Consider the following 23,615-nt stretch of genomic DNA (forward strand, 5'->3'; position numbering starts at 1 on the left):
TATCGAAATAGAGCATTACTAAACATAAGAGTTGGGGTGTTGTGCCACATCTGAGCTGGAGAACTCAGATGCACAGGTTACGGTAACTAATTATCCTCAAACAATATCATTACATCATCAAGGCACGCATGCCGAAAGGAAAGACTAACTATCTAAGCCGAGGTCCTCTAGCGCGCTCCGGTAGCTAATCATCTGTGCCTGAAAGCCAAATATATCTGTTCAGCGAATAATGCTGGTAACCCACTCCAACGCGTTAAAATACAATATAGGTATATATATATATATATATAGGAAAACCATTTTGATGCCGGAAGATATATACTTAGGAGACTCTAGCTTTTAAAACCGAGAATAGACTCAACAAGTAGGGACAATCACATTCAACAGTTATAATTATGCATATAAAGATACTAGCATATATCCTAAGGTCACAAGATTTATTTCACATCATTCATATCATTATCCAATCATTATCTCAACACATAAGCACACTTTGGTGACGCCACAGGACCAATCGCTTGCCCATACATGAGGGTCAGCGCATATAGCGCTAACACGGCGCCGCAGCACCCTGCCTCATACCGCAGCATGAAGGGGTTGACCGCAGCCAACTGATGAACCGCAGCTCATCAAACCGTTGGCAAGCCCAACGGTGGACCACAGCCCTACACACCGTTGGCGAGCCCAATCGGTGGACTGTGGCCCAAAAAGTTTGTCACTGACCGCAGCCAGGATTATGAACCACAGCTCATGTAAAACCGTTGGCGAGCCCAACGGTGGACTGCAGCCCTACACATTGTTGGCGAGCCCAATCGGTGGACCGCAACCCATGTAAAACCGTTGGCGAGCCCAACGGTGGACTGCAGCCCTACACACCGTTGGCGAGCCCAATCGGTGGACCGCAGCCCATGTAAAACCAATTTCACCGCAGCCAATATTGGGGAGTCATGCACATATAACACATAGCAAGCACATGTAATCCACATAAACACTTAGGGAAAGGGGAGAAAACATATAATGAAACCTATGCGTGGTCATCCACATACTAGGAATAATCCTAAGGGGTTCATACATCTTTCACCTATGTCAACGGGGTACCAATCCAACTAGCATACAATACACAAGACTCTTTCATCCTACAAATGGTACCCGAAACATCAAACTAGACTTAGGCACGATAAACGGAGTCCGTTGGGACACCACGAGGGTCGGGGAAACATCAAACGGGGAAGCCAACATCCCGAGGTGGGGAAAAACCAGCGGGTGGCCGGCGGGTGGAGGACCACCTGCCGGCTGCTCGCCGCCGGCGAGAAACCGGGCAGCGGGTGACCGGCGGGCAGTCGTCTGCCTGCTGCCGGCGACGCCAAAATGGGCAGCGGGTAGGTGGCGGGTTCCCCTACCCCCCACTGACTCCTTTTTAATATTTGGGTCCCGGGATCTTTTGTGGAACCCGAAACCATGCTTAGACACTTTTAAACACGAACGATGACACCACGCAGTGAAATAATGGATAAAAACCAAGAGTCATATTGAACATAACCTAACATGACTTCTAAACATAATCAACACCCGAACATGCGAAATCCCACCCAAATATATCAAGAACATCACAATACGAAATTCCCAATTTGACCTAGGGCTCTAATCATATTTAAATCATAAAATTATACTTTATCTTTAAAATCGCGAACATCTAGATTTATCAAGAACAACACACAATTATCAAGAACTTCTTATAATAATCAAGATTATCAAGATCAACACATAAGATCATCTCATCAATATCAAGATCATATCATAATCATCATAAACGATTTATCAAGACACAAGCATAGAGAAGGAGCCAAATAAGAAGATTATAGCAAAGAAAATAGGTTTTGTTGAGACATGGGTTACCTCTTAGCCTTAATTAATCCTCCCTTGGCTATTAAGGTTCTTCTCTAAGATTTCCATCCGATTGATCTCCCTAGGCTTGGGTGGTGGTGAATCTCCTGGGAATATTTTCGTGTAATATAACTATGGGTGGTAAGGGTTCTAATTGCTTTCTAATCCCCTATTTATAGAATCAGGAATCCTGATTCTAATCTGAAAAGTAAATGCCTACTTTCTTTACTCCTAATAGATATATAGGTCTAGGATTCCTAATTAGAATCTGACTAGTAAAAGTTTTACTCTTTTTATTCCTAATAGGTTTAAGACTCTGGTTTAGGCAAGGGTCCACGATCCATGGTGGACCACAATAATTAATTAAAGGGAATCCTAACCAAATTAAATCATTTTTAATTATTATTAATGGATTTAATTAAATAATTAATCCGGGATTGAAGGTCGTAACACGGGGTGTTACACTAGGCCTGTTGATTTATTGCGGGTCCGTCACTTGTATTTTGTGGGTTTTCGGGATTCGTAGGGCTCGGGTATTTGTTCTAAAGTGCTATGTGGTACGTGTTACGTGTACAAAATTATTTTCCTCAATTAAAGCATAATTTACCTATGTGTTGGTTATGAGACTTTGCATATGATCCACATTGTTTTTCACTAAACTTTATAGTTTATATCCCACATGCCTATCACGTATCCCATATTTTCTAAAACTTCATTTACGCGTAGTATGCCACTTGTGTGTTTGATGTGAGGAAAAATTTTATATATTGGAGGAGGTGCTTGATCTTCGGTTACTTGAAAAGAATGCTTAAATGAGATCCGTTGAGAATTCCCGGAAGTGTGTGTTAAAGTGTTGTGATGAGATCCGGTTGAGAATTCTCGGAAGTGTGTGTTAACGTGTTATGATGAGATCCGATTGAGAATTCCCGGAAGTGTGTGTTAAATTGTTGTGATGAGATCCGGTTGAGAATTCCAGGAAGTGTGTGTTAAAGTGTTGTGATGAGATCCGGTTGAGAATTCCCAGAATTTTACATGAAAAGAGTGTGTAATATTGAATTTATGCCTAGAACTAGTATCACCATGTGTTCCATTGGTTCATAATTTATTGTTAAGTTGTCATGCCACTCGATTTCCAATATTATGCATAATGTGATCTTTTACCTTCTTGCTTGGTTTTGGTTACTCCTTTGATGGCATGTCACTCTACCTATTCCTTGATCTATTAAGTCAAACTTGACGTCATATCTTGTTATTGTGTAGTAAGTAAGAAAATTATGTTGTGGACTCGTGTCAACTATGCATTGTGGACACGAGTCGTTTTTAGGGAAAACGACGACATTCCAATTTAAAAAAATTTGATTTTGTCTGGGCCGTTAAGGTGTTAACGGCGTTATTCGTTTGTGCAATTATGAATGTACAGTTATGAAATTATGAATATATAGTTATGGAATTATGAATGTACACTTATGGAATTATGAACACAGAGCTCTGACATTATGAACTTTAGAATTATGAACATATAGTGATAGAATTATGAACATAGAGCTCTAAAATTGTGAACATAGAGCTTCGAAAAGTATGTTGTACAGTTATTGAATTATGAATGTACAGTTACGGAATTATGATGTACAGTTATGGAATTATGAATGTACAATTATGGAATTATTAACACAGAGCTATGACATTATGAACTTACAATTATGAACATATAGTGATAAAATTATGAACATAGAGCTCTAAAATTGTGAACATATAGCTTCGAAAATTATGAATTTACAGTTATTGAATTATGAATATACAGTTACGGAATTATGAATGTACAATTATGGAAATATGAATGTATAATTATGGAATTATGAACATAGAGCTCTAACATTATGAACTTACAATTATAATATATAGTGATAAAATTATGAACATATGCTCGTATAACGAAGCGGTCTCAAAAAAAAAAACTTGTGGAAGATAACGGTGCCACTTACGGCACCATTCCGTGTCCACAATGTATGCTGGACACGGGTCCATAGCATAACGATTATAGTAAGTATGTATATTTGAGTGTGAATTGCATAAGTGTTTGTATATGAATTACACTTGCATGTGAGCTTAATGCCTATAAATAAGTTTTACTATTATAGATGTATATTTAAATACATGTGAACCTATTTGTCCTCTATCTATGATCTTAATTGGCTTAACATGTCATACAATAACAAACCATTTTTCCAATCTATATCGATATGTATTTTACAGGATGGAGTGGTTTATACTTAGCGTTCGTGCTTACGAGTTACGTTATTTTTGTACACTTTTTATTTAACCCATTTTAGGCCTTTTTATTTTTGTACCTTTTTATAATTAGTATTCAATTGCCTTATTTTTTCCCGCATTTTCCTACCTTTAATTCATGTTAAGGACTAGTCTCAATTGTATAAAAATGGGAGGTGTTACAGTTGGTCTCAGAGCCGGGTTGATGTTCTAGGGTGGTTAAGGAATGACAATATCAGCCAAGGAAAGTTGACTTGATAAACCCTTAAATTTGAAACCTTAAGGTTTAGAATTTCTTTAATGGCATGTTTGGTTCATGGAATAGGTCAGGATTGGAATAACATTCCTTGGAATAGACCTATTCCATTGTTTGGTATGGTCATTTTGTCATGGGAATAATATTCCTAGGAATAGCTATTACCTTTGCAAGGGGAACAACCATTCCTAGGGGGGGCCTTGGTATTAGCTATTCCCATGCTCTTGGGAATAGCTTTTGTATTACAAATACCAAAAATATCATTTACACATTATTTAATATTTATATTTAATAAATATAATGTATTATATATATATATATATATATATATATATATATATATATATATATATATATATATATATATATATATGTCAATGGCGTTTTGGGGTAAGACTTTTCTTTCCCCGAAATGTCAATTGTAAATGTTGCAAAATGTCTGTGTGTGTGTGTCTATATAATTTATTTAAATATATATTTATTGATAGATTGATAGATAAAAATTATAATTAATTAATTAATTAATTAATTATATATATATATATATATATATATATATATATATATATATATATATATATATATATAAATTAATTGTATAAGGCTCCTTAATTATGGAGCCTTGGTTCCTAAACTTTAAGTAGCCTACCCATCCACTTGCCCAGCGAATAGGCATTGCAATTGAAATTATGGAGCCTTGAGGCTCCTTTATAGGAGCATCAAGGCTCCATTCCCCACTTCTCCGACTGATGTGGGATAAATGGAAAAATAAATATAAATATAAATATGTATTTTTTATAATAATAATAAGAATTATTATTATTATTATTATTATTATTATTATTGTTGTTGTTGTTGTTGTTGTTGTTGTTGTTGTTATTATTATTCTCTCTCTCTCACACAGGCATATACATGTATATAAATATATAAGTAAATAAATATATTGTTACTATTATTATTATTGTTGTTGTTATATATATATATATATATATATATATATATATAATATTCAGTATATCATAATCATATTCATTATTATTATTATTATTATTATTATTATTATTATTATTATTATTATTATTGTTATTATTGTTATTATTTTATATTAGGGTATTTATGTCTTTAAGGCCTAGTCTATTTCTATTCTTTTAACCAACGAAACACTAGAATACAATTACTAATGTTTATTCTTTCAATGAATCAAGCAATAATAGAATACAATTCTTACTCTATTCTTTACATATTCCATTCCTTGTGGAATATCATTCTTATTCCCTCCAAATTCATTACGTGAACCAAACATTAAGTGTTTTAGAATCTCTTTAAGGTTCTAATTTCTTTAGGAATACGCGGTAAGACTGTAAGTTACTTGCGCATGCTTGTTGTATTATGTGTTTTGCTTTATTCTCTTGATCTGTGGCTTTTGCACCCTCACAGTGTGCACCTATTTAGAAAGATCCTATATGTTAGAAAAGAGTTTGCTTCTTGAGTTGTTTTGTTGCCTCCCGTGCATTTTTGATTATTTGTTTACGCTATTCGGGTCTAGAGCTATGTTGTATAAGTCCATTGATTCGTTGTAAAGAACCAATCTAGATATTCCTTTGAATTATTGTTGAAATCTATGTCATAAATCCTTCATATGTCTTTCGTAACAATTCTTGGGAGTATTCTATTGACATGCATGTTAGTAATGTTATTTCTTAGATAATTTGTGGCTTATTAGCTTCTCTTAATTCACCAAAAAAAAAAAAAAAAAGGATTAGCTTCCCTAACAAAGAACCTAATAATCTGTTTATTTTTTTTTTTTAGAAAATATTTTCAAAGTTTAACCATTAGTTCTAAATGCTATTATCGTAATTATAATTAAGGAAATATAAAATGTAATTAAGAAATAAAATTACAAAATTGACTAAATGTGTATTCATAAATATTTAGGAATTTTCTTAAATACGTACATATACTTATGTACTATATTAATTATGTTATACATTTTAATATATTTTGACATTCAACTTGTACTCAAATGACACCTCTGTGGCTATCCTTGATAGAAGATCATAGGATCGAACCCCGATGGTGGGGTATTAACATCTTTTTCCAGACAAAGTTGAACAAGTAAATTGCTAAGAATTATCATGGCCAACCTTAATTCTTAAGTTAATAAATACTTAAAAATGTAAGAAACACAAAAACATACATAAAAATAAAGTGAGATATGGTTAGTGATATACCAATTAACATTCATGGCATTCAAAGATAAAGGGTCAAATTGATTACCGATTACAATAACTTAGACTCGAATTTGAAATAAGCTAATAAGCACTTTCATGATTTGCCCGTTTCTATCTCTAGCTTACTATATAAAAGAAGACTAGCTTTCAATTTAGGGTAGTATCTTCATTAACTCAATTCAAGAGCGACTCCAATATAGAAAAGAAGATTGAATCTTTCTATCCGATATGAATACATTGGGCATGAATTCAAGATGCAAATTGAATAGGAATGAACCCCTTAAAAACTAATGGCAGTTAAAGGATTTGTAATATACTCTTCGTGGGTACCGGTGATCGTCTCCTCGGTTGTTGAGAAAGGGAATTGTTGTTCCATTCCTCCATATCCGTGATTCGTATTCCAACTCATATCATAATCATGGGAAGAAGGGTAGAACGGTGGCATGGTTCCTTGGAATTCATATACATCCATAAACTAATAAAAAAATTGTTAATGAAGATAAAAATAAAAAATAAAAAATGGATTAGACTCCTACAATAAAACTTTCACTAATGTTAATACTACACGCCACTTCCCCGGCAACGACGCCAATTTGATGTGTAGTATATTTGCAAACAAATAATACTTGGAGTACGAGTTATCGATACACAGGGAAGTGGTTGTATGAAGCACTAGTTACTAATTTATTCATTAGAGCTAATCCTAACAATTTTTTAGATGATTAATAAATAAAATAAAGTAGAGATTCAGGATTTTGAAAACAATTAGAGAGATGATGAGATTCCTGGGATTCAAATATTTAATCACCTAGTGCCAAATCTTAAGGACAATATTAAAATCTGGGTTTAACTAGTGTGAGGATGTAAGGTGGTATAGAGCTACTCTCGTAGTCACTAAAACTAGTGAATTTCCACTCTCGTGGCTTAAACACCCAATAAAACAAGATCAAGAATCATAAATTCCTAACTACTACCATCTCTCGATGCGCAATAATCAAGAATTAAGGTCCCTAACAAAATTACCCTTTCTCAAGGTGCAATTATGTGTGCCCTAAATTTTGCCCAACTCTCGTTGTGACACAAAGATAGCAAACGAAACAAGTAACTGTGCCCACTAATTACAAGCATCAAACAATAAAATCACAATTGCAACACAAACATTAAACCCAAATAGTAATATATTAAAAAATCTAAGAGCTCAGGCACATAGGTTCATAACACTTTTACCCAAGAATCTCTAAAGAATTTAGCCAAGCATGGCTAAATTATACATAGCAAATATTAATAAAGAAAATACAAATTATCAAAAGAGTACAAGAATGAACCAGACGATTTTCTCGAATCTCCCTAGTCTTCTTCTTGCTTCTCAAGACAACTTGTGGCTCTTGATTTGTCCTTGTCTTGTGTCCAAAGATTTCTGAATTCTCTTTAGGGTTGAGGAAGGTGAGATTTTATAGTAGGTACAAAGCTGGGGCGAAATTGGAATTTCCTATGTAATTTTGGAAAATACCGAATGTTGAATTCGGAAAATTCCTCAAAGTAATTTCCATTATTTCATGGCATGGGGGTTAGCACCTCTAAATTTGGTAGGCATCACCTTTAATTTTGCTGAATGCCATATATTTTAATAAGAAAGAGACCAGCGCCTTAAATTTGCATTAGGAAACAATTTGCTGCTGCGTCATTCTCGATTTCAATTTCAGCGCCCTCGCTCGATGGCTCGACGTGTCGAGACCTCCTGATCTCAGTTAAAATACTTGCAGGAAATTTTGGATGCAATAAAATAAACAGTTTTGGCAAGGGTTGCAATAAAAAGACTATTTTGCCCTTTAATTTTACAGGTGAGACGGGATATCTTAACGGAAGGACTACGACAGGTTGATTTCTAAACTCGGAGGATCACGAATGCTCAATTTGAAAGTTTAGTACTAAAGGTGGCGAAACCACCAAACTCGGAGGACCTTGGCTGGTATTTACTCTAAAAATAAAGTGAGATAGGGTTAGTGATATACCAATTAACATTCATGGTATTCAAAGATAAAGGGTCAAATTGATTACCGATTTCAATAACATAGACTCGAATTTGAAATATGCTAATAAGCACTTTCTTGATTTGCCCATTTCTATCTCTAGCTTACTATATAAAAGAAGACTAGCTTTCCATTTAGGGTAGTATCTTCATTAACTTGATTCAAGAGCGACTCCAATACAGAAAAGAAGATTGAATCTTTCTATCCGATATGAATACATTGGGCATGAATTCAAGATGCAAATTGAATAGGAATGAACCCCTTAAAAACTAATGGCGGTTAAAGGATTTGTAATATACTCTTCGTGGGTACCGGTGATCGTCTCCTCAGTTGTTAGGTTCAGTGTTCATCGTCGCTTGACTCAAACTCCTTCATTGGTTATTTTTATTTCTTGTAGCTTGGCCCAATGCCTTCCACTTCACAGGCTCAGCTCGTCAAAGATCTGATCTCGCTAGGGTGGCCCTGAGGCTCATCTCCTGATAGTCGACGGGAGAACCTTATCAATCAATGTCGTAGTGAGTCACATACATCAAATTTGAGTTTTTAAACTCAATGGCATCAACATTGAAAATATAATGTTGCCAAGTCATTTAGTCTTTTTCCAGCCAAAGGACTAAGGGACATAACTCATAAGTATAAAGTCATACAACACAATATTAGCCTCAAATATCAAATCAAATACTTAAAATAACTGAAATACTAAATAATAGAAATAGAATGTAGGAAATAACTCAAATAAGTATGTTAGAAATAGAAGTTAAGAAGATAATATATACAATTGAGATTTAAAAAGGTTATAAATTTTTATCTTTTTTTTTTTAAAAAAAAATCTTTCAACTTCATCTATATTTCTGAGATGGGTTGATTGCCAACCTCAACGAATCTTGTGCATGCAAGAGCCTCAGCGATTTTTGGAGTTAGAGAATTCCTAAAGGCATCTAGTACGTACTCATTGATACTAAATGCTGATTGAGATGCAATTGTAAATATATGCAAGGAAATTTGGCTTTGGGTCAAGGAAACACGAAACAAGGATCACCAAAGAGTTGGTCAGAGTATATTGACAAATCCGTTGTAGTCTAGTTGGTTAGGATACTCGGCTCTCACCTGAGAGACTTGGGTTCGATTCCCGACAACGGAATTGTTGTTTTATATATCCTCAGTTTTGCCACTTTTAGCCAGCTTGATGAGCTTCTGTAGACTGAATTGCAGTGGTTGATGATCAACATGCATATGAAAAGACAACAGCTAGGTGTATTATTGCAGCAAACTGAAGATTAAGAAGTAAGAAGAATATTATAGCAGTGAATTTTGTAATAAGAATACTGAACATACATATGGGATATCAAGTATTGCTGTATTGGATTTATATATGTACATTTCACATCATGTATAGAGCTACAACTAATATATATCCTCATTTACAAAATTTATTGAGATTAATATCAGCAAACTAGCAATTCCTGATTTCGGAGTAACGGAGGAGCTGATGAACACCGATGAGAAGTAAGTGAAACAAGCAGTGCATTCTCAAGTTGTCTAGATAAACCTCGGCTAAGAAGTGAAATGATGTAGTCCATGAAGACTGCATCACATGGTAGTGTAATTGGCCCATCGCTTGGAAGTCCAAATTCTTCTTCAGACATACTTAAGAGTTGCCTAATGATATGATTCTCGAGATATGATAGAGGGACAACAAACCGCTTCTGATCAGCAGTGTAGATAGTGAAATGACCCGCAGAAGAAATACTGCAGCTATCTGAATCATCATATAGACTTGGAAATGAAATCCTCTTTCTTCGGATGGCAGCAAATTTCTGCCATCTTCTGGCCAGCTTAATGAGCCTCTTTGAACTGATCATGATATTAACTTAGAAATTAAATAGAGATCGATCAGAGAGATTGAATGGAAGAGATCGAATAAGATTTAATTTTGTAGAAAGCTTGGAAATTGGGTAGAATTGAATGAATTGAATTTCAGTGTTTGATGAATTATAAGGAAGTGATGTATTTAAAGTGATGAGGAGGCTAAGACAGTCTTTAAGCTGTTGAGGAGGCAAAACCACATGATTGACACTGATGAGGAACGTAACCACATGGTTGTATGGGGCCTTTTAGCTTCAACCAGAAATATATATATATATATATATATAAATGAGGAACCACATACATGGTTATGCTTACCAAATTAAATGGCCAAATTCCATTTAATTTCTTCTCTCATTTGGCTAGTTTTCTTGGAATGACACAAGTAGTTGAGCTTTCTCTATATGTTCAATTTCATTGATGCATGTGGGGAATGATGTTCAAAGGCAGGTCTTTATCAACAAAGTTGTATGTATAATTTCATGATGACAAAAATGTGTGGTAATGTTTCTTATCTTTCTAGCTGGCTGCCCATCCATCTAAATTATTTCTCTTAAATTAGCCACTCAATCCACCTCCCAAACCATCTATATAAACACATATAGATCGAATTGAATTGGTATTCACCCCACTCAAATAATTGCTTAAAGAAGAAATTAAACATCCCAGAATATAATGGCGATTAGTATGACTCGCATTCTCCGTGCTAAGCAGGGCCTCAGAAGGTCTTCTTCAAGAACAAACAGAGAAAGTGAGGTTCCTAAGGGGCACTTTGCAGTTTATGTTGGTGAGAGCGAGAAGAAGCGTTTTGTCATTCCAGTTTCCTACTTGAAGGACCCTTCTTTCCAAGACTTGCTGTGCCAAGCTGAGGACGAATTCGGATTTGATCATCCAATGGGTGGACTCACAATACCTTGCTTGGAGGATACGTTTCTTGACATCATCTCTAGCTCCAGTAGATCTTGAGATCGAGACTACAAACAGCTTAATTAGCTAGATTAATTAGTGGAGACAAATTTTTGTAGAAAAGATCATATCAGATCGAGTTTTATTGTACAGTTACTTGTTTCCCTTAGCTTTTTGGTTGTCTCCCCAGGATAATTCTTGACAAAAATACAAACACATTATTTTAATTAGCAGATCGAGAAAATTTTAATTTTGCACAACATCAGAGATTTCTTGTAACATTTATTTCTGTCCATCGATCTTCAGATTATTTCCCTTAGAAATGATTATGGTATAGTAATACCTTAGGAGATAGAGAGAAATTGAATGGAAAAGAACTAGATCTGTAGAATCCTTAGATCTTGATGCATAAGAAAGTGATCTATTATTGAAAGTGATAAGGCTAAGACAACCAGAATTGAATTGAGGCAATAGGCAATGCCTCGTGCTGCCTAAATTGAAAGTGATCTATTATTTGGTTTTGACCCATAGTTGAACCCTCTCATTCATTTCCTTTCATATTTTCAAGTTTGGATTCCATCATTTCACATTCCATTTTACAGAGTAATATATAAGTTTCTACTTCTTTCTATCTCTTTCATTTATGATATTCATGGATTATACTTATGTTTATGCTTAATATGTGTGGGTAATTAATTTATGCACCTGGGTATATATTCATTTACTAATAATTTTTCTTTCTAAACATGCATGTGCATTCATCAAATGATCCTACTGTTGATAGTACAACCGAATGTGCTCGATGGATACCCTTGATCGGGGATCCCAGTCCGGTATGCCCCAGGGCAGTCGGGTGGTTATGGTTGGTAAACTTAGCGGAATGAGGAGGAGGGGCCTCAATGGCCTGAGGAGTGAGGACCGCATGCATACCCCTCGTTTGGCTCGTCAGTCGGCTCGGTTGTGCGACCAGTGTGAAATATTTTCTAGGCACGGGCTCGGTTATGACCATGTCCATGCCAATGACTACTATGTTTTGTTTGTATTTAATCTCGTTTTTAGTCAGGGACGGAGCCAGAGGGGGGGCAGGGGGGTCAGCTGCGCCCCCCCCCCCCCCCCCCCCCTCACCCCACACCCCACCCCATATATAATCTGTATATGTATATAGGTTTATATAGTATATGTTTTAGTATTAGTATAAAAAAACTAGTAAATGTCTACAAGTAAGGAGTTAGATTAGTTGGTAGAGCATATCTATAGTAATAGGAAAGGTTTTGGGTTCAAAACCTTGCATTAACATAGTTTGTCCTTCCAGCCCTATGGCTTTAACACATTTACTTTTTTAATATTTAATACACACTCATAGAAGAGTGGCTACGGGTGTTTGATAAGATCTTCGCCGTGGTGGGCTGCCTCGAAGAAAGGAGAGTAGAACTGGCAACGTTCTACTTTTGCCAAGAAGCGGATTTGTGGTGGGTTCACGAAGACCCCGCTCTTCTTGAGGAACCAGAGTTTGATTGGACCGCGCTCAAGGACAGAATGCGCGAAAGGTTCTACCCAACGCATGTGCGAGCCGCCATGTTTGATGAGTTCCTACATCTGCAGCAAGGATCCTTATCTGTGGTTGAGTACCACAAGAAGTTCCTGGAGCTGGCACGCTTTGCAAGGATGCTTGTGCCTACGGAGCTTGCCAAGGTTGAGCGTTTCGTTGCCGGTCTGAACTTTGAGGCACGAAAAGTGCTGACGGTGAGTAGGCCAAGTTCCCTGAAGGACGCGTATCTGAGTGCCGCGGATTTGTATCGCGTGCAGCAGCTTCAGAGAGGTTCGTTTGAGCTAGCCAAGAAGAGGGTTGAGAGCGGAGTTTCTTCCACCTTCAAGAAGCCCCGACCGAGTTTTTCAGCCAGGGCAGTGTCATCTTCTTCTCAAGGACCTATCAGAGTGGAGTATCGGGATCAAGCTAAGTCGGCCGTTTGTCGAAGATGTGGGAAGGTGCACGTAGGTCAAGGTTGCCAGGGCCAGGCGTTTAGGTGTTTCCGTTTTGGAGTTGGTCGTCACAAGGTTGCGGAGTTCCCTTTGTTAGCGGTCAGAGAGCGTTGCCGCCACCCCCGGGAGCCGGAGGAGCTTCGGGTGGGAGTTCGAGTCGCGGAGCTGTCGGAGCTAGGCCACCTGGAAGAGTCTTCGTGATGGCGCGTTCGCAGGCTGAGTCGGAGGGTTTGATGGAGGATGAAGTGGCAGGTAACCCCTTTCTTCTAGCCTATCCTTGTCTTTTCGTGATCATCGTGTTCGTTGTTGTCTTGAGTGTTCCCTTGTGTTTCGTAGTTGTCTTTTGCTTGGCAATCCTTGGCATGCTTTTCTTGTTAGTAATTCGTTGGATGCTTAGTGTAGACTCTCTTCTTGCTAAGTGATTTCTTTAGTTGGTCTATAAGCTTCGTTGTGAAGTTAGCAATCCATCCTTGTCATGTTAACGGTATTGGTGGGTTACCAGCATTATCGCTGACCGGGTGTCGTCCCAATGTTTACCTTTGTATCTTTCAGGTGATGTTTAGACGAACGCGATGTCTAGTGCCTGGTAGCTTAGCACCTTTATCCTTGATTTTGTGGCCTGTGCGCCAATGTAGTTAGACTGATGTTTTGGGATAGATGTATACACTTGCAGATTGTTTGCCGTAGCGTTTACCGTGTTTGGTAGACGTGGCGTGACACCCCGTTGGATTTCTTTTATCCAGTTCTCGTTTTTATCTTCCGCTGTGCTAGTTTTGTTGTTTAATCTGCATGTGTTATGGCTTTTATTTGGGCCTTGTTTGGGGGGTGTTACAGCAAGGTAGATTGCTGCATGCTCAGAATCCTTGATATCTCGTTCGTCCGGCTACGAGTGCACCAGTTTGAAGCCACAAAGAAGCTTTTGTTGTAATTTATTTTCTGCCCAGAGCCAGTTTGGTATTCATTCAAGATATCTGTCAAAGCTTTCAAGGACGATGATGTGCCATTTACAAAAATAACAATGTCGTCGGCGAATGCTAAGTGGCTGATCAATGGGCAGCTCGGGGCCGTGGAGTATGGTGTCAACATAGCAACGCCCATTTTCAGAATAAGAAACCGCGAGAGGGCCTCAAAGGCCAAGATGAAAAGAAGCGGGGACAGCGGATCACCTTGCTTGACGCCTCTTGAAGTCTGAAAGAACCCGCAGCTCTCGCCATTAACTAGGACTGATATTTGAGTGGCCGTAGAGTTGTTCATAATAAGATTGGCAAACAAATCCGGGAAGCCAAACTTCCTCTTGAGTCTACGCCGTGAGGAAAGTAGACCCCTGACATTCCCACTAAGCAGATTCATTTGAGTCTATGGGAAAAAGAGACTCTTGCGATTTTCCATGCCGCTAGGCGTGTGGTCACCGCTGGAACTTGGGCGGAATAGTCCTTCTAGGCCGGCTTTTCTTCTTAGTTACCATAACATAATTGTCCTGTTTGTTTCCTCAAAGTTTCAGAGCGAACATTTTACTCGCCTCCTTCCATGAATCCAACAGCGAAGGACTGTAGACCTCCGCATTCAGAAGCTCATCTCCATCCGAAAGGTGTCCAAGCTGAGAGTCTGACGGAGCACGTCGAACTCACTGGTCATCTATTAATGTTGCTCCTAGAGGTGCGTTGGCATCTGGAACAATGAAAGGAGCCGTCGAATTCTCCGATTCCGGCTAATGACTACTCAGACACGCCTGTGGTGGTTGTTCATTTGGGGCATCTTCGGGAGTTGTTACATGGCTTACTTCCTGGCGCCAACGCTTCCGAGGTGGTACTATGATTGGGCGCCCGGGCTCCCGGTTAGCCATGGGCTCCCGCCTGGTATCATGCTGTTGCTTCTTCGACTGCGCAGAGCATTCTGATTTAAGGTGGCCAAATATTCGGCATCCCAGGCAGTAGGGCGAGATAAACTCATACGTCACCTTCTGAGCAAAACCACCGAAGGAGACATTGTTGATCCAGACCTGGTTCGTGAGGGTGGTGCTGACATCAAGCTCTACACACACTCTAGCAACAGAAGGCCGATTGTGAAGAAGAGTGGAGCTGTCGACCTTGAGAGGCAAACTGATGAGATTCGCAATGGAGTAGATGGCCCGCTTATCTTGCAGGTGAGCCGGTAGACCTTCAAAAGCAATCCATACTTGTGACACCCCAAAAATCCACACTCCAATCCATGAATTAATTGAGTAATTAATTCTATTTCTTTGAGGAATTGATTCCTAAAATCCTAATTTTTGATACTCAAGGACTAGTATTTGACTAGTCAATCTTTAAGTGGTGTTATACCTTGTGCTTTAAGAGGAGTTCCCTTGTTCCTTACACTTTCTAAGAGTTAGTAAGGGTATCCTTGTCTTTTCACCAAGAATTAGTTTTGTAACCTAAACCTAGAAGACTTCTTCATTTTTCATCCCTTACAATTCCTAGAAAATATCTCTACCTTCTCTCTAGAAAAGAAGAGTAGCTTGTTCTTCAAGCCTAGTGAGACTTTGGTCAAGATTCCAAGTTTTGCTTCCAGGATTCAATCTTTCCTCTATTTGGGCATCTAGAAGGGTAAGATATAAGCTTGTCTAGTCTTTTTGGTTCCATCTTAGTTGTCTTTTCTTTAAGGTGAGATCTTTATGATCTTTTGGTTTGATCTTGAAGTGGGTTTGGCTAGTGAGCTTAGTGGAGAGCTTGTTGTGGTGTAAGAGGAGTCCTTTGGTCTTCAAGAGGTAACCCATGCTCTACAAAACCTATTTTGCTTACCTATATATGATTTCTTGGCTTCAACTTGTGTTTTGTTATGAAATGTGAGAGTTTATGCATTTATCTTGTGATATTGCATATCTAGAGCTTGTGATTAGGGTTCCTTTGTGCCATTGCTTGGCATTTTCCTTGGTTCAAGTCATTTTGTTGTGCTTGGTGAGATTTGGCATGTGTTGGACTTGAATTTGTGTTTGGAGGAGAAAATCCCCGAAGGGATTTGTTGTGGTACAGGGACGTACCCGCGGGCGGAATGGCGGGCGGGGCACCACCCGCCGGCCTACCCGCGGAGAACGTGTTGCCTTGTGGGTGTTGTACCCGCGGGCGGGACCACGGGTGGGGCACTACCCGTGGCTCTACCCGCGGGGAACACGGTGGAGTCGGTTCGGGATTTGTTCCCCGTGATTCGTTTGTCTCGGTGTTTGATCTTTTGGCTTCCCGTTGTTCTTTGTGGAACTATTTGAGCGTCTTCTTGATGTTTCATAGGTCTAGAGCTTTATGGTAGGTATCCATGTAAGAACTTTGGTGTCTTGAATCGTGCTAAGTGTTCAACTTTGTGTTTCGTTGAACCGAGTGGTGTCTTGTGTGTTCTTCGGAACTATCTTGAGTTTCGCCGTTGTTAAGCATGCTAGTTCGTTGTCTTAATGCTAGCGTGTGCGTTGTTCGTACCTTCCGTTTGGTTGATGATAACTTGTGTTATTCATCGTTGATGTTGTTGGGCTGTGGCCCGTTCCTTGATCGAGTGTGTTTCATACCTTCTTTGCAATCCGTTGATTGATTCGTGTGAGTGGTGGTGCATGTGTGGCTCTACCTGGATTGCACGATTAGTGGTATGGGACGCTAGTCACCTTGGTATTGCAGCGGTCCTCTTGGTGGCCGTGACGTGATTATGGAGTTGTGGCTGAGTCCACGTGTTTGGGGGATAACATTGTGTTATCCGGGCATGTGTTGCCGTGATTGGTGGGTTTTCGTTGGTGGTTATAGGTGGGGGACGACGGTCCCGGCGGAATAAGGTTAGACTTGGCTGTACAGGGGATTTCTGGAGGTAATGGTTGGCTTCGAAGGTACAAGGATGGGGGTAGCCATAAGGTTGGAACAGGGCATAAGGAAGGCATATCGACTCGTGATGGGTGATGTCACGAGGGCTTGTGTAGCCGTGTGGTGAGTTCTCTTCTCTCGTGACGTGTGTAGTCACGGAGGCTTGTGTTGTTTGGCATGTGTTGCCGTTGGGTGAGTCTTTATCCTTGTGTGTGTTTAACCTTTGTGGTTTGGGATGTGATCCCGGTGTTATCCTTGTGAGTGGTGAGTCTTGTGTTGTCTTTTGATCTTGGCTTTTGACTTATATATATGTATTCCGTTTCGAAAATGGTTTTTATATCTTATATCTACCTATTTATGATAATTAACTGTATTGGTGGGTTACCAGCATCTTTCGCTGACCGGGCGTCGCCCCGATGTTTATCTTTGTATCTTTCAGGTGTTGAGTAGTCGAGCGCGATGTCTAGAGCCGGTAGCTTAGCACCTGTACCTCTAGACTGTGTTTTTGTGGCCTGCGTGCCAATGGTTTTAGATTGGTTTTAGATTGATGTTTTGGGATAGTGATACACTTGCAGATTGTTCGCCTTAGCGTTTGCCGGGTGTGGTAGACGTGGCGTAAGACCCCTGTTTTGGATTTCTTTTATCCAGTTTCCGTTTTCTTCCGCTGTGCTAGTGTTTTGTTGTTAATCTGCATGTGTTAAGACTTGTTTTTAGGTCTTGTTTTTGGGGGGTGTTACAGTTGGATTCAGAGCCTAGGTTTTGAGCCTTCGTTTAGAGCTTAGGAAGAGTTGAGTCTAGACTTCCTAAGTGTTTAATTGTGTTTTGAGACCTCTAAGCGACCTTAAGGAGTTAAGTGTTAAGCTTAGGACTCTAGGTTGCGCGGTGAGATGTGCGTTGCTTTCTGTCTTGCTTGCTTGCTTGTTCTTTTGGTAACCTTGTTGTTGTAGCAGAAGTGCGATGCCTCCTCGTCCTCGCGCTCGCTCCCATAAACCCCGACCAACGAGCAGCTCGCCCAGAATCTCCATCAGTTGACGCAGACGATGCAGTCTCTCAGTGAAGCTCTGTTGAACAACGATCAAGCTGCGCCGCCTCCGCCTCCTGTTGGGCACCGCAATGTGGGTCGTCTTGTGTCAGGGCATCGGTCGCCTTCCTTTGCTGGTGAAGAAGACCCTGCAGTCCTTGAAGAGTGGCTACGGGTGTTTGACAAGATTTTTACCGTGGTGGGTTCTCCCGGAGAGAGGAGAGTAGAACTGGCAACGTTCTACTTTTGCCAAGAAGCTGATCTGTGGTGGGTTCACTAGAGTCCAGCCTTTCTTGAAGAGCCTGGGTTTGATTGGACCGCGCTCAAGGACAGGATGCGCGAAAGGTTCTACCCAGCGCATGTGCGAGCCGCCATGTTTGATGAGTTCCTTCATCTGCAGCAAGGACCTCTATCTGTGGTGGAGTACCACAAGAAGTTCCTAGAGCTGGCGCGCTTCGCGAGGGTGTTAGTGCCTACAGAGTTTGCCAAAGTTGAGCGTTTCGTTGCCAGTCTGAATTATGAGGCACGAAAAGCGTTGACGGTGAGTAGGCCTAGTTCTCTCAAGGATGCGTATCTGTGTGCCGCGGATCTGTTTCGTGTTCAGCAGCTTCAGAAGAGTTCGCTTGAGTTGGCTAGGAAGAGAGTTGAGAGTGGTGGTTCTTTTGCTTTCAAGAAGCCCCGACCGAGTTTTCCGGCTAGAGTTGTGTCATCTTCTTCTCAAGGACCAGTTAGGGTGGAGCCTCCGGTTCAAGCTAAGTCGGTTGGTTGTCGCAAGTGTGGGAAGGTGCATCCGGGTCAAGTTTGTTATGGCCAGGCATTTAAGTGTTTTCGCTGTGGGGTTGTTGGTCATAGAGTCGCGGAGTGTCCTCAGCTTGTCGGTCAGAGAGCGTTGCCGCCACCCCCGGGAGCCGGTGGAGCACCAGGAGGGAGTTCGAGTCGTGGAGCTGTTGGAGCTAGGCCGCCTGGGAGAGTTTTCGTGATGGCGCGTTCGCAGGCGGAGTCGGAGGGTCTGGTGGAGGAGGAGTTAGCAAGTAACCCTTGTTCTGAGCCTATCCTTGTGTTCCCGAGAGCGTTGTGTTCTTTGTTGCCTTGGGTGTTATCTTGTGTTTCGTAGTTGTCTTTGTTTGGCAATCCTTGGCATGCTTTCCTTGTTAGTTTTTCGTTAGATGCTTAGTATAGGCTCTTTTTTTGCTAAGTGTTCTCTTTAGTTGGTATCTTGTTTGGTGGTAGCCATCTATCCTTGAGTTATCTTGTGCTTAGCCCAATTCTGGTGGTAGCCATCTATCCTTGAGTTATCTTGTGCTTAGCCCAATTCTGGTGGTAGCCATCTATCCTTGAGTTATCTTGTGCTTAGCCCAATTCTTTCACCTTTGGACTTGGTTGTTTTTATAACAATTCCTTGAGCTTTTCCCTAAATTTTCCAAGTATTCTTTGATTTGGAAAAATAGCAAATCCCTACCCAAAATCTTTCCTTGTGTAGCCTAATGTTTCTTTGTAGCCTTTGAGTTTTGAACCTTAGCCAATTTCTTTTCTACCTAACCTCTAAACCACTTGAGCCAATTATCTTTCCTGAAACCTAAGCCATTTTAATTCTTTCTAAACCTTAATTCCCACTTTGTTCAAAATCACCAAATTTAATCATCTTGTTCCCCAATCTCACCCAAATCCCTAATTTCTTCCCCCAAATTCTCTTATTCTTTTTCCTTCTCCCTACCCGTGAGCTACCCGAAGCCACCCCACCCCGTCGCTCCTTCGCAACCCGCCACCACCAACCTGCCCATCGCCGTTCGCCACCGCCTCGCCGCTGGAGCTCCGCCGCCGCCGCCGCCGTTCTGCTGTGCCGTGTCGCCGAGTAGCCGTGAGAGAGAGAGAGAGAGAGTGGAGCGAGAGAGAGAGAGAGAGTGCAGCAAGAAGGAGAGTTGTGGGCTTTGTTTGTTGAGCTTTGGATCATCTTCCACCATGCCTAGAAGGTTAAGCTTAGCTAGGAAAGAGAAATGGGTGGATGCGCACTACCTTGTGCTTGAAGGTAAAGCTTTTGATCCGGAATCTTTTTCAAGTTCCTTGTTGGATTTGCTTAAGTTTCAAGGTTTGTTGGATGGGTTTCTCGCCATAAGGGCCGAGACTTACCCGAGTTTGGTGAAAGAGTTTTACCGTCACATGGTTGTGACGAAGGAAGGTGAAAGGCTTGAGATCACCTCTAAGGTGAGAGGTGTGAAAGTTGTGCTTTCTGAGAAGAGGTTAGCCCAGTTCTTGAGTTTGTCTGTTACCGGAGTAGCTCAGTACAGTGGTCATTCTTGGATTAGTACGGATACCATGGGGTACCGTGACTATTTGAGTTATCTGTTTCGTCGTACGAGTGGTTTCACTCAAGCTTCGAGGCCGGAAAAGAAGTGGTTGTCTGCGGAACAAAGGATCTTGGTGATGTTGGTGTCAGATTGTTTGTTGCCTAACAACAACAAGAGCAGTTTGTTGGGTAAGTTGGAGTGTACCTTTGCTTTCTGTTTGAAGAATATGGTTAAGTTCAATCTGCCTGCTTTGATGATGCAACACATGGTGTTTTGCCGGGATCACAACCGGAAGAGTTTTCCGTATGGAATGGTGCTAAGCTGGATCTTGGTTAAGAAAGGTGTTAGTGTGGACGGTTGTCTCCCGAAGGCTGTTGGAAAGATGGTGTTGGATACCGCCAATCTCCGAAGTTGTAATCTGTTTCAGTTGGATAGTGGTGAGTACATCACGCTTGAAGAGGTTGCTAGGAAAGCACCTGTTGAGAGAGCAGAGTTAGCTGCTGGGCTTGGGATCCATGCCAGGAAGTTGAGCCTCGCAGTCCAGAGTTTGGGTGGTGACGAAGAAGTTGAGGAGGAAACAGATCAGGAAGAAGAAGAAGGAGCACCGGAGACCGCTGAAGCTGAACTAAGTGAATCAGACAGTGAGGAAAGCCGGAGAAGGAAAGAAGTTCGCACCAAGAGAGAGCAGGACGTCATCTCTTTGCTTCGTCAGCAGAACAGTTTGATCGCCGAGGGTTTTGCGTTTGTGAAGTCGCAGTTTGCCGCAGTGCATCAGAGGCTGGATCGGTTTGAAGCTAGTTCTAGTCACAGAGATGAAGCCGAAGAGGAAGAGTGTGAAGAGGCCGAAGAGTCAGAGAGTGTGGAGTTCTAGTGGTGTTGTGGTAACCCCGTTTGCTTCTTTGTTGTTGTTTCTTAGCTGTTGTAGCTTGGTGTTAGGTTGTTGTGTGCTTTGTGTGCTTGCTTGTTTTGTTTGTTGCCTTGTTGTTTAGCTAGTGTGTTAGTTGGTGTTTGGGTTAGTTGTTTAGTCCTCAGTTGTTGTCTAGAAGTTGGTTGTTGTGTTGAGGGTAGAGTTCTTGATGCTCAATCTATCCGTTTGTTGACCCTTGCCTATCCTTGAATTCGTAATGTCTTTTTCTTTAACTTGGAACCTTGTGAGAACTTTTGGAGTTTTTGACCAAAAGGGATATTCTTGAAATTCTTGTCACAATTTTGTTTCCTTGTTACCTTTCGTCTTAACTCGTTGTACCCAAGTTTCGAGGATGAAACTTCTTTGAAGGGGGAGAGGATGTGACACCCCAAAAATCCACACTCCAATCCATGAATTAATTGAGTAATTAATTCTATTTCTTTGAGGAATTGATTCCTAAAATCCTGATTTTTGATACTTAGGGACTAGTATTTGACTAGTCAATCTTTAAGTGGTGTTGTACCTTGTGCTTTAAGAGGAGTTCCCTTGTTCCTTACACTTTCTAAGAGTTAGTAAGGGTATCCTTGTCTTTTCACCAAGAGTTAGTTTTGTAACCTAAACCTAGAAGACTTCTTCATTTTTCATCCCTTACAATTCCTAGAAAATATCTCTACCTTCTCTCTAGAAAAGAAGAGTAGCTTGTTCTTCAAGCCTAGTGAGACTTTTGTCAAGATTCCAAGTTTTGCTTTCAAGATTCAATCTTTCCTCTATTTGGGCATCTAGAAGGGTAAGATCTAAGCTTGTCTAGTCTTTTTGGTTCCATCTTAGTTGTCTTTTCTTAAAGGTGAGATCTTTATGATCTTTTGGTTTGATCTTGAAGTGGGTTTGGCTAGTGAGCTTAGTGGAGAGCTTGTTGTGGTGTAAGAGGAGTCCTTTGGTCTTCAAGAGGTAACCCATGCTCTACAAAACCTATTTTTCTTACCTATATATGATTTCTTGGCTTCAACTTGTGTTTTGTTATGAAATGTGAGAGTTTATGCATTTATCTTGTGATATTGCATATCTAGAGCTTGTGATTAGGGTTCCTTTGTGCCATTGCTTGGCATTTTCCTTGATTCAAGTCATTTTGTTGTGCTTGGTGAGATTTGGCATGTGTTGGCCTTGAATTTGTGTTTGGAGGAGAAAATCCCCGAAGGGATTTGTTGTGGTACAGGGACGTACTCGCGGGCGGAACGGCGGGCGGGGCACCACCCGCCGACCTACCCGCGGGAAACGTGTTGCCTTGTGGGTGTTGTACCCGCGGGCGGGACCACGGGTGGGGCACTACTCGTGGGTCCACCCGCGGGGAACACGGTGGAATCGGTTCGGAATTTGTTCCCCGTGATTCGTTTGTCTCGGTGTTTGATCTTTTGGCTTCCCGTTGTTCTTTGTGGAACTATTTGAGCGTTTTCTTGATGTTTCGTAGGTCTAGAGCTTTATGGTAGGTATCCATGTAGGATCTTTGGTGTCTTGAATCGTGCTAAGTGTTCAACTTTGTGTTTCGTTGAACCGAGTGGTGTCTTGTGTGTTCTTCGGAACTATCTTGAGTTTCCCCGTTGTTAAGCATGCTAGTTCGTTGTCTTAATGCTAGCGTGTGCGTTGTTCGTACCTTCCGTTTGGTTGATGATAACTTGTGTTATTCATCGTTGATGTTGTTGGGCTGTGACCCGTTCCTTGATCGAGTGTGTTTCATACCTTCGTTGCAATCCATTGATTGATTCGTGTGAGTGGTGGTGCGTGTGTGGCTCTACCTGGATTGCACGATTTGTGGTATGGGACGCTAGTCACCAAGGTATTGCAACGGTCCTCGTGGTGGCCGTGACGTGATTATGGAGTTGTGGCTGAGTCCACGTGTTTGGGGGATAACATTGTGTTATCCGGGCATGTGTTGCCGTGATTGGTGGGTTTTCGTTGGTGGTTATAGGTGGGGGACGACGGTCCCAGCGGAATAAGGTTGGACTTGGTTGTACAGGGGATTTCTGAAGGTAATGGTTGGCTTCGAAGGTACAAGGATGGGGGTAGCCATAAGGTTGGAACAGGGCATAAGGAAGGCATATCAACTCGTGATGGGTGATGTCACAAGGGCTTGTGTAACACCCCGTGTTACGGCCCCTAAAACCAATTAAT

General features: G+C 40.7%; 2 protein-coding genes and 1 non-coding gene across 3 annotated transcripts; 2 read left to right on the plus strand and 1 right to left on the minus strand.

The window, feature by feature from the left end:
- Positions 1-9,737: 9,737 nt before the first annotated feature.
- Positions 9,738-9,810, plus strand: TRNAE-CUC. The gene has a single exon. It is a non-coding gene; the product is annotated as a tRNA-Glu (tRNA).
- A 304-nt stretch (positions 9,811-10,114) lies between these two features.
- On the minus strand, positions 10,115-10,531 carry LOC109193652 (auxin-responsive protein SAUR68-like). The gene has a single exon (XM_019344505.1). The coding sequence runs from the start codon at positions 10,529-10,531 to the stop codon at positions 10,115-10,117; it is 417 nt and encodes a 138-aa protein (XP_019200050.1).
- Positions 10,532-11,183: 652 nt separating this feature from the next.
- LOC109193685 (auxin-responsive protein SAUR21-like) lies at positions 11,184-11,668 on the plus strand. Its single transcript, XM_019344537.1, has one exon. It carries the CDS (start codon positions 11,211-11,213, stop codon positions 11,499-11,501), a length of 291 nt encoding a protein of 96 aa, XP_019200082.1. The 5' UTR covers positions 11,184-11,210; the 3' UTR covers positions 11,502-11,668.
- Positions 11,669-23,615: the final 11,947 nt, after the last annotated feature.

Source organism: Ipomoea nil, unplaced genomic scaffold (assembly GCF_001879475.1).
Source record: "Ipomoea nil cultivar Tokyo-kokei standard unplaced genomic scaffold, Asagao_1.1 scaffold1900, whole genome shotgun sequence".
Taxonomy (NCBI): Eukaryota; Viridiplantae; Streptophyta; class Magnoliopsida; order Solanales; family Convolvulaceae; genus Ipomoea; species Ipomoea nil.